General features: G+C 42.2%; 1 protein-coding gene across 2 annotated transcripts in view; it reads right to left on the bottom strand.

Moving 5' to 3' along the window:
- Positions 1-16,905, bottom strand: part of PAMR1 (peptidase domain containing associated with muscle regeneration 1) — a 55,011-nt gene that overhangs the window by 16,983 nt on the left and 21,123 nt on the right. Inside the window, exons 5-6 of one of the 2 annotated variants that reach the window (XM_041421156.1) lie at positions 16,639-16,856; positions 11,461-11,568 (exon numbers count right to left, since the gene is read on the bottom strand). In XM_041421156.1, coding sequence (XP_041277090.1) covers positions 11,461-11,568; positions 16,639-16,856 — 326 coding nt within the window. The remainder of the gene's footprint in view (positions 1-11,460; positions 11,569-16,638; positions 16,857-16,905) is intronic. The other variant, XM_041421157.1, reaches the window with a different exon arrangement.

Here is a 16,905-nt window from a genome sequence, read left to right as displayed (position 1 = left end):
CTGACATTCTTACTACATTTACATTTAAACTGACCTGACTTTGTGCAGGAATCATCAGTAATTATTATACCATTTAGTAATCAACATACTATTCTCAGCAGCAGGGTTTTGTCCAAAGGTGGTGGAGCAGATAGTTCAGAGTGTCTGAACATAAAGCATGTGAGTTAAGGAGGGACCCAGCCATGAGCAGCTCAGCAGTGCTGGGTATTGTATTGTATTCCCTTTGCAAAGCCCCATGTGTGAAGAGCTCTTCTGAATTCAGACTTACACAATCTGTAGTCTTCACTCAAAACAGAGCCTGTTTCCTAATATTGGCCTATGAGCTCTGTCGGCCCATGTCTCTGATGTCAGTCCAAATCTCTGATACCATTTATTCCTATGCTTATCCCTTCTCTCCCCAGCATGCATCCACAAGGTGAGGACAGCCCAGGTTCTCACGAGGTTTGCTGGCAGAGAAGAACTGCCATGGGGGAGGACTCAGATGGTTCTCCTTTTGCAGCTTGGCATAGCAGCCAGAAATGGTTAATGCTTAACACAGAAGCCCACAGAGACTAACTTTAGCCAAAAGCATAAGGATATTGGCTGTCAAAATATTTTTAGAATGGCTGTATCCTCCAAGAGGGAATGAGGTGAGGGATTCCTGGAGGTCATGGCTCTGAGTGCTCAGACCTCCTCTTTTACTGCTTCTCATAAGCAGTGCACAGGGCTTTCAAACCAGCATATGAGTCTGGCAATGGTTTTGATAAAATAATCTGCTTTGGGAGGTGTCAGCCTATCCTGCCATCCTGAGGCAGCGTGGCTGTGCACTCTGCTCATTAGAGACCTTTCTGTATTAGGTCACACACAGTATGAGGCAGGAACCCTGACTCCAGACTGATTCTTTAGGAGTCCCAGTGTTCTTGTCTGGCTCCTGTCTATGTTCAAGCTTCTCTGCATGCTGGGATCATGGACATATCATAAGTCTGCCAATAGCAACATAGGGTTTGTGAGGTGCTATAGTGCCTCACAGAGCGAACTGTGTAAATTGTGGTGGGAATGTCTTCTCTGTGACACTGCTGACACTCTTTCTGAGCCAACAATTGTTTCAGCACAGGCTTTGTTTCTACAAGGAGCTCAACTCACAGTGATTTTACTTACACTCAGGAAAGAGCCTGGCACCTTCTGATGCTGTTCTCAAGAACAACTCTCAGCTCAACATCTCCTGAATAAATGGAGCAAACACTGCAGGATCCAGCATAAAGAAACTAACATTCTTTCACCACTTCCCTGAATGTCCCACCTCTCCTACACTGGAGAGCACTGATGACTAAGAATCCACATCAAGGAGCCCAGCTGTTCTGCTCCAGATTCTGGCAAGAGCTGGATGTGAATGGGAGCCAGAGAGGCTCGATGGCATTAGCTTTGCAATGTAATCTTCATTCTTCCCCACAGCAGGAACAGACTGCTGGGAGCTGAACAGCTTTGGAGGACAGGTGGTCTTGGTCAGGACTCTGAAGAAAATGCTTTCTGGGGGTGGTGTGTATTTACACGGGCTGTGTCTGAGGGGGCTGGTGATGACTAGAATGCTCGCTTGTCTTCTTTGATTCCACTCAAAACTTTTACTTTTTGGAGCTGACAGGCTGTGCACTTTAGATGAAAAAAGAATGTGGCTGTAACTTTTAGAACCAGAAATTAGATGGGGGTGAGCAAGGAAAGCCAAGAGTGCTAAGGTTTGGATTGAAAACTAATTTTTTTTAAGCAAGACTCTCATAGCAGAGAGCAAATTATTGGAAACACCACAGTAGATCCTGTACAGGAAAGGGCATGGAAACTAACATGATAAAAAGGTGCTCACAGGGATGGCAGTGTTTCCTGAACAGCTACAGCCACATATCAAAGGAGCTCTGCTCTACTAGGTCATGCCTGTCACCACAGACTCAGCAATAAGTGGCTGATGCTCTAGGCAGGGCCCTCAGAGGTACCTCAAGTCTCTGTGTTACCACAAGCACTTGGCCAAGTCTAAGCTCCATAGAAGTGCTCATGTCATGGTGATTGCAATAGCCAAAAGAGCCACTATCCCTCAGAAACTTGGCCTTCAGTATCAAATACAAGTCCTGAAGGAGTAACAATTATTCCCCAAAAGCGTGAACGTGCATTACAGTAGCCTCCATTTAGGTTTTTGGCAAGGGAGGATTTTTGATAAACTCTGCTCTCAGTCACTTGTGTTTCAAAAGAGAGGAAACACTCTAACCTCCTTCATACCTCTTGTGACGTGCCAGGACACATCCTCCCAGCTCCATGCCCAGCTCCAGCCACAGCTCATGCAGAAGTGCTGGGACAGGCTATTCATTACAAACATCTTTGGCCTTAATTTATTCCCCATGAAAGAGTCCTGGAAGTTCAAATCACCTCTCATTGTTGCATTTTGCCAGTCCTCACATTAATCTTGGAAATGTCAAAGGAAATCATAACAAGAGCAGTTGATCAACCACCTCCAAGAACCAGAGAGTAGGATTCCAGTCCTGCTCTCTGGGCCTCTGCTTTTGCAGTAGTTCCACCAGCTAGGAATAATTACACAAAATTATGACGTAACCCCTACTGAAATCCAAATCTTTTCATTCCCTTCCAGCCAATTGGAAGTTGCCCCTGATGTTTTCTAACTCCCTGCCTCTGTGAATGAGACCGTATCCATGAGAAAATATGCTTGGATCACTCACTGTGATTTATTCATCCGGAGGCAATTTGGAGGCTGTTGCTTACAATTAGCCACTTGATCTTTATCAGCATTGTTCTTAGCCCTTAGAAGGCTGTGTCTCTGGATACAACCTTTCCGGTACTTGGATGGCCTATTTAATTATACAACTGGACCTGTTTGTGCATGGGATACTGGAGTGAATTAAATCCTAACAATCCTCCACGTTCATTTTCTCTATCAGTATCAAGAACTTATATTTATCATAAGTTGTCTAATGTCTCCCTTGGAATAAATCACAATATCATCCTGCAGGGGAGAGCACTGTCTGCTCAGGTGGAAGATTATAGGGCAAGAAAGAAGCACGTATGCTCATTATTATATCAAATTAAAATGAGAGAGTAAATAATCCTGAGGTGTTTCATTGTGGAGATGTCATCTTTCCAAATAAACAGGGACAAGCCCAGTGGGTGAAAAAATGTTTCTGAAGGCGCATTAACTGAAACAGGAGAACAATATATAATGATATAGATTCACTTTGGCATAGTTGACAGAATATTTCATTCAGCCTTTTGCAGGTATCTGAGCTGAATTTCATACAGGAAGGAAAATCTGGCATTGCCCATTTTAGAAAAAGAGATGGAAATTAGCAAGCGTTGAGATGAGAGTACAGGGAAAAGAAAATGAAGGGAACCAAAAAGCAGAAGAGTACTAAGGAAGTAGCAGGGCAATTTGATTGGCTGTGAAATGCAGTTTCTGAGCTCTTGAAGAAACCAAAGTGGAAAGTGGGAGTCATAAGAAAGAACAAGTGGGATTCTGCCTGGTCAATTTTGTCATCATTCCTGCCTCCTGGGGCCATTCTGCCTTGGCAGTGTTTTGCATCACCAGCAAACAGCGAGGAAGACAATGCAATGATTCCCATGAAGGGAAGTGTGTAAGGTAGTTGCCTCAGAGATGTTTGAGTGCATAATCCTCAAGGAAGAAAAAAGCCTTTTAATGAACTTGGAGGGAGGGGGAGGGAAAGAACAAAACTCTAAGCATCGAAGAATGCTGATTATTTCAGTAAACTTTTCCTGTAGTTTTAAGGTCACCTGAAGCACTGCAAGAGCTGCAGTCTGTACGCTTGCACCCCAGAAGTACAAACAGTGTATCAGCAGTCTTCAGAGAGGACTGAACAGAAGGGTAGGAGGGGGAAGAAAGAAAAAGCAAAGTTGTATTTTGGGAGGGTTCCTGCAGTTGAAGCTTACGACGACGTGTTTTCGGGCCATAGACACAGGAGAGAGGCCAAGCAGGAACAATTATGACCTATTTTGTACTTTTCTTAGGGCTGTGTTTTGTTTTGAGAGGGTTAGCAGTTGCATACAACCCAACTGTATTCTGGAGAGGTAGGTTTGGTGTTGGCATCTATTGTAGGGTGTGGGTGGTTGTTGAGTTTGGGGGTCTCCTCTATGTCTTTGGTGCTGTTTATGGTTTATTTGACTGTAATGTCAGTGGATTATGTTTATTCTTTGTCTTTAGTGGCAGATCCTTTTCAGAGACTTAGGGGGATTGCTTGTGATGGTGTGGGACTTGTTTTAGTTCTTGGAGGTAGTTTTTGGGGGAGTTTACTGAATGCTGATGGTTTGGGATGTCTGCTGTTGATAGTGGGATATGCTTTCTGTTCAATCAGATTTTAGTGGTGTAGCTATGTTTTATTCTTGCAGGGTGAGGGTTGTTTTGGTAGGGGCTGTTACTGACTTTATTTGTTGTTTTGGAACTTGTGCAAGGGTTATCTGACAGGGTCATTCAAGCAGTTTAAGGGTAGAAATGAGAGAATAGTAAAATACCAGCTTTGGGAGTTTGAGATAGAGGTTTATGTCCTTTTTTTCTGAGGTGATTTGTGGAATTCTAAGAGGTGTAGTCTTCACTTATTGGTTCAGAAAACCAATATTTTTTTCTAAACTATTAGAGTATTTTTAGAAGTTGAGTATTTTGTTTTTCTAGGGCTCCAGTAAGACAGAAGAGGATTAGGAGGGTGGTGAAGTAGGTGAGGGAGGCTAGCTGGCTAACAATGATGAATGGTTTATATAGGCAGAGATCCCAAATCTCTAATCTACTCTGGGCCCTTCTCTCAGTTCTTCTAACTCCAAAAACCCCACAAGTTACATCTCCTCACACACAGCTTGGAGACAGAAAGCATCTCCATCAGCAACTTAACTGTGTTCCAGCCCCCCTGCTCTGTGACCTTTGCAAAAGGTGGGGGTGAGCTTGAAAGTTGCCAGTGATGCAGACTGGTTTTTGGGCTGCAGGCAGTCATTCTGTGCTGAAGAGCTGGTTTATGCCATGCATTAGAGGAAGCTTTTCAGAAAGACTCAGCCTCCTAAGTGATTCAGTGGTAAAATGACAGGCAAAAGTATCTTTGTCCCATCCAGTGTGGCAAAAAAACCTGAGATGTAGCTTGTCCTCCTGACACTGATTCATCCTTCCATATGGCAAGTCATACTAGGGAGAATCCTATGGATGGTTTTTTCTCTAAGATGTCTTAGCAGACAGAGGAAAAAGTTCAATATTGTTTTGGGTGGGCAAGTAGAGATTGCTATGAATATATTTAATGTAGTTTAGAAATACACCTCTTTTCCTATGGCAGGCCTATCCTTGGGCAGATTACATTTACAACGAGACAATTTCTTGTTTATTTAGATGTTGGCTATGCCTGGGGCTATGCTCTGGGCAGAATACCATGGGGTTTTACCAGATATGTTTCACTTTCTGAAAAACTGCAAGAATTGTCTGGTTAATTGACGCTGAGGAAATAACAAAGCGACAAGAGGAGTTGTCAGTAAAGCAGATGTTCTGTCTCTGTCAGCCTTGCTGACACTTACTCATTGGAGTTTCAAGACACTATGAAAGTATTATGAGATCAAACACTGGTAAGTGGTATGAGCACCTTCCTTCCAGGGAGTGTGCAACTTACCCAATCCAACATTCTTACTGAAGGGCCAGTCTGAGGGAAAGGCCAGTCCTAGGGACCAGGTTTTGCAGGTTGATTTACAGCAGCTGTTGTTCAGTGGCTGCTTCAGATGTTTGTAGCAATATCCACCCTCATCCATTAACATAATTTTTCTCTTAGGTGTTTCTGTCCTCCTAAGAGGCATATCTTGGCTGTTTGTGTAACACAATCTGCACAGCTTCAGTTTATTGCTCAGTGAATTAAGACAACCCAGAACTGATACTGATGTTAGATTATCTTAAAGAACCACACATAGTTTTTGGTGGTTTGGCAGTTTCTCTGTGAGCATTTCCAACATCCTTCTAACCAAGGGAGAAATCTCCAGAAAATATACTCAAGTGAAAACTGGGTGCAGAAATCTTTACCTCCATTTCAACACAAGCCCTTCAAATTCCTGCACTAGGCACTAACCAATACAGATTGCCTTGTAAGCACATGATTTTCCTGGAAAGGAGTGTACTACGGGGCACTGAGTATGTTGTGAGGCAGGATGTATGTTTGCTAACATCCTAGCAAACATCTACACAGCATACAATGTTCTTCTGATCAGCTCAGTGAAACAAGAGAGGGCATTATGCCACCAGAACTGAACTCTGAAGTGACTTATTAAAAACCTCTCTATATTATGTTGCCTCTCAGAGTCAGTTCCAGGAAAGTTCTGGAAAAGAGCCACCTCTGAGACCATTCCGTGGTCACACTACAGAGCTGCTGCATGACAGGCTAAAGAGTGGTGCTGTGTTAAGCTTCAGCCTGTAGCCCCTAATGGATCTTCAAAACCCAAGAACTGCCACAGTGAGTGAAAGGTTTTTGTGTGGGTCTCAAGGCAGCACTTGGATTGTAACAGTGAAAAAAAGCCACTAGCCTCTACTCCTTAGCAGCTCCAGGTATGTATGTCCTTCAACAGCAGGAGCAGGGTTTTATTTCCCATCCCATACACATATGCCAATAGGAAGGACAATGGAAATATTGTGGAGAAGGAGTGGCATGAATCTCATCTCTTTGACATAGCCACACAAAAAATGTGACCTTGACACAAGCGAGGAAGAACTCTGTCCCTTTAAAAAATTCTGTAACAAGCCATTTTCCACTGTAAAATTCAAGTAAAGCCCAACAAACAAACAAACAACCAAAAAACCACAAAAAACCAACAAACAAACAAAAACCCAAACAAACAAACAAACAAAAAAGACCAATGGCAGTCCTCGGAGCAGGGAAGTTAAGAGTCATATTTCTATTTGGAACATTTTCCCTAGCTGGAATAGGACTAATTTCCAGTACAGCGTTGCAAGAAAGGGCTCAGGGGTTTTTATTTAATTATACCTGGAGTTCTCCATTGTAATCATGCAGTGTAGGTAAGGTGTAAAACATGTGAGCTGTAAATGGTGAAGTGATTGTACACTGATATAATGTAATTATACACTTACACAGTGATTATGGCACTCCTTGAAATCTATTACTGAGAATCTTTCTGACAAAATTAACAAAAAAAAAAAAAAACCTCCAAGCATTCTATTAGAAAACTCCACATTACATATCCAAGGTTAGGTAAGAAAACTAGGTTCAATGCCCAGAACCTATCCCCAGTGCCTCATCCTAAGCTCTGCTGGTTTCAAACTCTGTCTAGCTTATGCCTAGCACTGACAGCTGGGCTCCTTTTTCCCACAGCAGAACAGGGGGTGAGGTGTGGTTGGTGGGATGTTAATGCTTCCTCCCTGTTTTAGATATAAGGAGGCTCTGATAGGATGAACACGTCCCTAAAAACCAGCCCAAGTCACAGATGTATGGGGCCAAAAAGGATGGAAGTGGATTATATCAGCTGTGAGGAAAGGCCTGAAAGCTATATTCAGAGGCCTGTTGGCACACAGTAAGGCCAGCCCTAGCAACATCAAAGGCTACAGCAAGGAGTTAGTTTATACAGTTTTGTCAGTTGGATTAGACTCTTCATTAGGATGCAGAACAAACCTCTCCTACTTGGCAGACAGGAGCAAGAAACAGAATAAAAATGGAAATCAGATCTGAGCCCTGAATTCCCCATTCAGCGAAGCCCTTCTTATTTGCGTAGGAACTCCAGTTTGCCTGGCTTTGTTTGAAATAAAGGTAACAGGAAATTTCTGGGCAGGATGAGGTCAAGGTCTCTTGCTTTGGGGCCAGCAAGCCCTGGGAGGACTCTTGAGTCAGAACAGCCCGTTCTAGGAGAAGGACAAGCAGAGGGCAAGAGCATTTGCTATGGGGTACCTCTACAGCTGCATCCTCAGCAGGCAAACTCAACAGGGAGACTTTGGAAAAGACCTTTCTTAGTTTGAGTTGAACAAGTAGTTGTCACACTGCATAGAGTCATGGACATTCTGACAGCAGGCAGGTTGTGCACTAGTCAGCTTCTTACTTTTCCCCTGCATCTTTTGATGAAGTTGCTGGTTTGTCTCAGTGTGTTTGTATGCTGGGAGAACAAGATTATCTGATTTTGTGGGTTCCTAATGCCTCTGACAGCATTAGAATATACAAAGGTCAAAAAGAAAAGCCTGAGTTTGCTCTCAATCATGTCAGCTTGGCTAAGGGGTCACTGGGAGGTTATGTAGGTATACTGCACAAATTCACTTTAAGGTCAGAAAGAAGCCCAAGTATTTAAAACAGGAGTTAGTTTTCTCTACCTACTGTATCATGATAGCAAAGCATGTTTATCTTTAAAAAGGTATTTTTTGCTATCCTTTGGATTTGTCTTTATTGTGTTTCATCAGAAGACAGAAGGTTAGAATTTGTTTTACAATTTCATATCCATTTTTATTAAGAGTTTCAGGAGCAAAATCAGACATAGTTATATAAAATATTTCTTGCACTGAAACGGGACTGACTGAAATATATTAGCAGTTGTCAGAAAGATAAATGCCCACGTTTCGCTCCATGCTGTTGAAACCTTTAAATCACTATTTTAGCCCTTCAAATTGCAAACAAAATGCTAATTTCTTCCTGCTATAGTAGAAGATAAAAGAGACTGCTAGTTGTAAGTAATCTGTACCTTGGATTATTTTATTAATATTGCAAATTGTAAGTAACAGAGCAATTAGGGTTAAATATGACCCCAGAAAAACAGCTTGACCAGTGCTGATCATCCTGCTAAATAGATGGAATTTAATTTAATGGAGGAAACAATAGGTTCCCTGTGGTTTATCTAATTAAGGTGATTTCCATAATTCCAATAGTGATTCCCACATCTTTAAAATTAAACTTGGTAACAGACAAAAAGATAGAGCTGCATTGGGATGGTAAGGGATGAAAAACATTTCTGATTCTGTCATGAAATACTCATTGCTAAATTTGTTTAATTTGGCCTTAACTCATTCCTGAGATAATCCCACAGTCTCTCTTCATCTGAACTATGTCCCTTGGATTTCTTTAAAACCCTCATATCTCTCTGGGTACCTTCTGTTGCACCACCTCAGAGCTTTTACATGCACTTAACATTAAGGGGCTCTAATTTTCTTCTCTCCTATACCTATTTTTCATCCATTAACTTTAATGGGATTGCACCTGATTTCAAGAAAACCAGACTGAAAAAAAGTCAGTCTTATAGTGCCCAAAGTCATATTCCATACTTCAAAAGTGACATTTTATGACAGTTTTCTGCAGAAATAAATTTATTTCCCTTGGCTCTACCTCAAAAGACAGCACTTTTGCTGAAAGACCTAACAGAAAGAAAGATTCTGAGGAAGATTATGAAAAATCTCTTTAACATTTAAACTAAAAGGCTGTTCAGGAAACTACAACTAGCTTTTAAAGAATTACAGCCAGAGATATTTTTTCCCAGTTCTTCCTTTTGTTCTTAAAAACCCAAATCAAACTTTAAATTTCTGGCTTTTGTCCCCATACATCGGAAAATACTTAGGATGCATTTTGGCAAAACTGAAGGAAATATTTTAAGAAAAAAAATTACTTGAAGCCAGAGGAAAAAAAATTTGCAATGATGCTTTCTAATTGTGAGGTTTGCTATTCACATAGAAGGCAGTAATATAGGTGCTGGAAAACAATATTATGCCTAGCATAAGCAAAGGCAAACATACAGCCACAAACATCATAATGTAACAGAATCTTATCCACCAAAGTTGTTCTTTCACAAATCAAACTACAGAATTCTCATCAAGTTAAAAATATTTCTGTATATATGTTTAAGTGTTGCCTCTCTTTCATCCTGTTAGTACCTGCACCTTTCATTGCTTACAGTGACAGAAATCCCATCCTACTGTTTTTCAACTATCTCCCCTGTTGTTTGCTCTGTAGGTTGCATGGGTGAAGCTTCTACACTGGAATTACAAAAGAAAGTCAGTAAAAGAATATGAGCTTCATTCTTTGCCCTGCATTTACTGCAGAGCCTGCCAAAACTAGGGCTGAGGTTTGCTGGAAATGTAATTATCTGAAATTTTGGTTGGTTCTGAATCAGACAGGAATCTTTCCTTTTTTTTTCTCACTCCATTCTAAAGGAGCAGAACTAATCTTGCTGAGCAGTTGCAAAGAGCTCAGGAGTTTCCAGTCCCTAAATGACCTGCTAAACAACTAGTCACAGGAAAGAGGCTGTTAGCAGAAGAGCCAGACACTCTTAGTCCTGAGGTCAGGAACTTCCACTTTTTAGCAACCTCTTCCCTACAGAAAAAAAAAAAAAAACCAGGAATCTGTGCAATCTGTTCAGAAACAAATTTTTTTCAGGTTTGTGGAAAATAGGAAACAATCTCTCCTCATGTCTGAGCTACTTCTGGATGGATAGAAATTAAAAGGTCTTTTACTTCAAAATGATTCATCAAAGGAGGTATCATGCCATTATGATTTAACTCCCCTGATGAAATAAAAGAAATTCCAGGAGATAAATCCACTCCTAACAATGGCATACATGGGGAAAAGATTTTGAAGTCAAGTTTGGTGCATATTGATTCCTTTGACATAGAACTGAAAACTCTGCTAGGAAGCAAGGCATTGTGTGCCTTATGGCCAGAGGAATGCCACAGCAGGATAGAGTAAGCCATGCTTTCTGTCTTGGGCTAAATATGGTCCCAAGTGGATTTCACCACTATCAGTGAAAACTTCCAGGATCAGCTCAGTGACTTTATGTATTGCAGAATGCTCCTTTCAGCTGGTATAGATGATACAGCTTTTATCACGGTAGATATTGCAAAATTCATACTCCCTCATGCTCTTTTGAGCCCTGTCAGAGGAAGATTTTCTCATGCATGAAAAAGTAAATCACTGGAACAGACAATTGATTTGCATCCAGTAATTTTACAATTCACTTGTCAGGACAAAACCAGGTGTATGACTATAGGTACAGATATGAACAGAATCTACCTTTTTCCATTTGTTTTGATCCCAAGTCTCTTTCATTCATGCTGCCAGAATTCTACTTTCCAGGGGACTGTGAGGAAAGATGAATTTCCTGTGACTAACTCAGTCTAGAGCATTAAGCACAGGGCTCAGGTGGGGTATGTGTTTCCAGCAGAGAACAGCTGATGCACATAGGGGAAAGCAGCAGGCAGGGATACTTCTGTCTGATAAGGCTAATCCATTGCAAAGATTTCTTGCATGCAGTTTCCCAGCTCCAAGTCTGTTTTACCTTTTTACACATTGACATAAAGCTCCAGAATGACTGAGTGGAAATCTTGATGAACTGCAAGAAACATGTCTCAAAAAATGCCACAAGAAACTCAGCACATTCTCTGAATCTATGACTGACCAAACCTACACACCAACAACATTCCTTACAATTAATGCATCAGTGACAGCCCTGGAGGCTGGTCATGCACACAGTGCCTGTACTCACAGTTTTCACAGCGATTTCCTGTATAGCCAGCCAGACAGGCACACTTGTAGGTGCTGCTTTTGTCCAGAATGCAAGTCCCATCATGAAGACATGGAGATGAAGAACAAGCTGTAAAAGAAGAGCAAGAATGCTCATGGTATCAAAAGCAATAATAGGATGGGGAACCTACCTGTTTTTCCTCATGGTGGCTGTGTCTTGGGGTAAATTTCATATTAACATGGTTAGAAGTTATAAAGACACAGTAAAGGGCCTGATGCATGTCAAAAAGTCTTCTGCCTTTACTTACTAGAGGAGGGATCTAATAGGGATAAGCAGTTCCTTTCCCAGCATACATTACTTTTACAATTTTCCTTTACGTACAGTCAAGTGGTGAGAAAAAAATAATTTACATCAAGTTCAATTATTGTTTAGAACTTAGACAAAATTAAAGAAGTCTAATAGCCTCCTACATTTTCCCTGCCATTCAACCCAGAATTTAGGGGTAAGTTCTGGGATCCATGGTTTTTGAGGGTTTTTTGTGTCTCGGACCATGTTGGTTTAGATTTTGGGAGTTGCTTTGTCCCTAGGAAACTCTTGCATATAACAACCTAACAATGATACACATCAAACTGTATACAGCTTGTATACACCAGCATAACTTAATACCAGAATATGTAACTGTGCATTAAACACCAGAAAATTCCATTGTGTAATAAGACGCACACATTTTTTGGTGCCTGCTCTAAGAGGAGATGAGTCAATAGAACTATTATGGTTTAACCCCAGCTGGCAGTTAAGTGCCATGCAGCCACTCACCCACCTCACCACGTCTGGTGGGGAGAAGAATTGAGACAGAAAAAATAAACCTCATCAGTTGAGATATGAACAGTTTAATAATTGAAATAAAATAAAATATTATAATGATAATAATAATAATAGGAATAAGAATTACATTGAAAGGGAGAGAGAGAGAGAGAGAAATAATGCTGGAGAGAAAAAAACTATCCACAACACAGTTGTTCACCACACCACTGACTGAAGCCCAGGCCCTCCCCAAGCAGCAAACCATCCTCCCAACCAACTCCCCCCAGTTTATATGCTGAGCATGATATTCTGTGGTATGGCATAGCCCTTTGGCCAGTTTGGGTCAGTTGTTCTGGCCATGCTCCCTCCCAGCTTCTTGTACAGCTCCTCACTGGCAGAGCAAGAGAAACTGAAAAGTCCTTGATTTAGAATGAGCACTATTTTGCAATCAGTAAATCATTAGTGTGTTATCATACAAAATCCAAAGCACAGTAAGGCCCCACGAGGGACTCCACTTGTCACTGATGTCCACTGAGCTGTTGACCATTGAGCTGTTGATGACCACTCTCTAGATCTGACCATCCAATCAATTGCTCATCCACCAAACAGTTCACCCATTAAATCCATCTCTCTCCAGTTTAGCCAGAAGGATGTTGTGGCCATGCCCAAAGGTCCTATGAAAGTTCATAGACATGACAGCTGTAGCCCTTCCCTTGTGCACTAGTGTAGTCCCTCCACAGTAGAAACCACCTAGATTGGTCAGGCAGGACTTGCCCTTGGTGAAGATGTTCTGGCTGTCCTGAATCACCTTCTTGTCCTCCATGTGCCTTAGCACAGCTTTGGGGAGAACCTGTTCCATGAACTTCCCAGGCACAGAGGTGAGGCTGACAGGTCAGTAGTTTCTGTGGTCCTTCTTTTTATCCCTTTTTTAAAATGGGTGCATTTTTCTCTCTTTTCCAGTCACCAGGGACTTCACCTAACTGCCATGACTTTTCAAATATCATGAAAAGTGACTTGGCAACTCCATCAGCCAATTCCCTCAGGACTCTGGGGTGTACGTCATCAGGTCCCATAGACTCATGTATGTTGAGGTGCTTCAGGAGCAACACTGATCATCTCTTACAGTGGGAAGGACTTTGCTGCCCCAGTCATTGCCTTGCAATCCCTCAGCTCAAAGAGTGTGGGAAGAGAGGTTGCCAGCGATGACTGAGTCAAAAGAGACAGGCTCTGGCCCTCCTTGCAGCCAGACCTGCATGGCTCCATGTTTATGTGGCTGCCCTGCCTGGGTTATCACCTCCTTTCTGGTGTGTGCAGAGGACATGGCTCCTGCCGAGGGGACATCATGGCTGCGCTTCATCCCAGGGGGTGCTGACCCCTGCCTGGGCTCTGCTCTGCAGCTGCAGCAGGACCTTGCTCTCCCTGTACTCCCAAGGTGCCATGAACTGCTGCACACCCTGGCTGCACCCTGGGCCGCTCTGAAAGGCCTGGGAGTACAGAGGCGTGCTTGTTCTGGCACTGTGCAGATCTCCTCAGCACCTCCCACAAGCTGCTCAGGTGTCTCCCAACTCAGGAAAAGCCCCCATGTGCCAGGATCTGTCACTGCCACCATATGGACCGACCTCAGAGCAGCTTCTCTCAGAGAAGTTTCTTACTATCCAGATGGCATGAGGTAAGAAATATATAGATGCCACATATAGATTTCTCTGGAGGCTTCATGTGGTGATGTAAGAGCAATTTATATATGGCCAGGCAATGAACATCTTCCATGTCCCATTGAAGATTAAGGCTTGAATAAGGACAGTAACTAGTTTGTTAAAAGAAAATACATATGTGGCAATTGTACTGTATACAACTTATGTAAAATATCCCTGAGAAAGCAAAGGAGAAGTAGAAGACTCCGTACAGACTGATATTTTTGTAGTCACTGGTTAAAGCTAGTGAACTTTTATCTGTGTCCCAGGTTTGTCTCCTGATTCTGGAAAAGTAAGCAAGTCAAGTGAGAATGCCTGACAATAAAAACCACTAAATATTTTTTCTGTTTTAAGGAGTCTTGATTTCCTGGCTCGAGTCAAACAAGGGACGATACTATAAACATTTAAAGCCACTATGTTATGTCCACTAGGTTGGGTGTACAGAAAGGAAAGCGTTATTGAAAGTCAGTAACTATCTTTCATCTAACTGGATCCAGCATATGTCTAATCCTTAAGAGACTCTGATAGCTCCCCATCTGGCCTCCCATGCTTCTCATCTGAATTCTGTTCAGTGACTTCTAGTCACTCATGCCAATTACTGGTTCCCATTTCACACTTGGCATGGGATGGGACCTAGCACCTGCTTCCAGACTAGGCAGCACAGCAGGTTGTGTGGTTTCATCCTTTAATAACTATACACACTGTGACATTTCCTAAAGGAGATATAGGCTTTGCAGCTTATTTTGTATCAATCAAGACCTTTCTGGAATTTGAACCAGTGATCCCTGTGCAGTGAGTGCCCCTGCTTCAGCAAACTATGGCTTCTAAGCCAGTACAGAGTTCACAGGAAGGGGAGGCAGAAAAACAAGGAATTCACTTTTGACATACTTCTTCAGTCCTTTCCACTACACCACTAAGATGCTGGGGGACACCAGATCACCTTCATGTCCTAGTCCACATCCTGTGAGCACCTCTGTTGCTACTGCTCTCACCTGCAGCATAAGGAATTGCTTTAGTAAGCCCCGTGAAATCTGTTCTGGGGACCTTGGCTCTTCCACAGTGCTGTGCACAGAGGGAAATTTCAGGGCAAATGCTTCAGTTTTCAATGTGCTGCCAGAGCTTTCGATCCTGTGCTGCCCCCATTTTCAATTCTATGCTGCCCCATGCACACCCTATTCTTCCCTTAAATGGTCCTGCTGGCCAGGTTAGCGCTTCACATAAAAAGACACTGGGAGTGTTTGAAAAGGCTTTCACTGCACTACACATTAGACCAGAACAGCCTCATAATAAAGTGCACAAATAGAGCTCCTCACAAACTCTGAGAAGCCCTTCACAATGTGCTCTGTGTGGATTACCACACTTGCAGCCTCACAGCCTCAGAATAATTACCACTCAAAAAGGGGCGGAAATAAAGTGCTCAACAATATTCAAATACCGAGTGTTCCCTGCTGGGCAGAGAAAACAGAACCAATTCAGCTTGCACCATATGGAAAATGTTAGTTCCCTGAGTGTAGGCAGCCCTTATGCAACATAGCCCACGCCACACTCATTTGTTCTATATCACTTCTCCTGCTGTAAGCCCAGCTATCAATAGCTAACTACTCCTGCTAACAGGTACTAAAGGTGACATCTGAAGAACAGGACAGGCTGAGAAATGGCATAGGAGCTACATCCAGAAGTATGAACATTTCAGATTTCTAGATACACCTCTGATCATTGTTAAGAGCCAGGTTTGTGTATTTATATAAGGGTTATATAAACTAACTAAATTTCCTGAGCCAGATATACTCTGGATGACCTCATGAAATGTGGGTCACTAGGGTGTACAGAAGGCAAGTTATGGTGAGTCATAGAACCTGCAGGGTTTATCTACGGCAAAGCAGCACACTCTGATTAGCCTTCTGTGCCAAATCTATCCGTAGATTTGACCAAAATTCCTTACATAGCTAAACAAGGAAGATCCAAGATGAGTGTGGAGGCTGCTGCAAATCCAATGGCAAAATGACAAGCCAGCAACACTTGCAGTGCTATTTTGAAACTATGGAAAGCAAGGTAGGGAACTGAAGTACTGAGTAGTAATGAAACCAGTAATTCTAGAACCCCACTTCTGTCATTCATAATACTGAGATCATCACAGAAATGGGAAACGCCTCTTCATTTTTTTTCTTAAAGAAAATAATTTGTTCTGTGTACACTTGGGGATTTTTTGTTTGTTTTGGTCTTGGTTGGTTGGATTTTTTAAAAATTCCTAATGGTACATGAGCCAACACAAGAGTTCTGTCAGGGCATTTTCACTGAACTATCCATAAGACTTTGCATCAGGTTTTTGCTGCTTGAGACAATGACTCTGCTCCTGCATACAGCAATGAGCAGTTCTGCCTCTGCAGTTACACGTGCCCCTTCCTCTACTTCCTCTGTGCTCTTAATTCTTAAATTCAAACAGAAAAGTCACACAAAACAGCAGCTTTTCTCTGCTGGCTGATGTGCTTGTTCTTCACACAAGTAGAAGGAATTCACTCTTTTTTAGAAGAGCCTCACATTCACATGCCATCTGACAGCTTTTGAATCTTCCCCACACTGACTTTATGTAAGTTGCTGTTGGCAACACAGCATGAAAGTTTTTAATGAAGCAAAACAGGCAAAGAGATTAGTGAAATTGAATTAATGAGAATGAGTGGCATGTTCCACTTTTAGATTAGGTTACCTGTAATTTCTTCAAAGACAGCATGAAATCCATCAAAGTTCTTGGATCCATCAGACTGGAAGAGGACATGGAGTGAAGACCCAGTGCTTCGGATGGGAGGTGGCCTCTCATTTCCACAGAATTTCTTTATTATTTGACTGTCCAAATTGTCCCCATCACGAATCTCCACATAGTCATACTGGCACATATAATCAAACTCCAGGCTCAGCATGGAAAATCTTGGGGAACAAGGACAAACAGTCAGACTGCTTACCTGTGTACCCTGAA

This window comes from Onychostruthus taczanowskii, unplaced genomic scaffold (assembly GCF_017590055.1).
Source record: "Onychostruthus taczanowskii isolate IOZ18803 unplaced genomic scaffold, ASM1759005v1 scaffold69, whole genome shotgun sequence".
NCBI lineage: Eukaryota > Metazoa > Chordata > Aves > Passeriformes > Passeridae > Onychostruthus > Onychostruthus taczanowskii.
The sequence above is the reverse complement of the archived record's forward strand: the minus strand, read 5'-3'. Positions and strand labels throughout refer to the sequence as shown.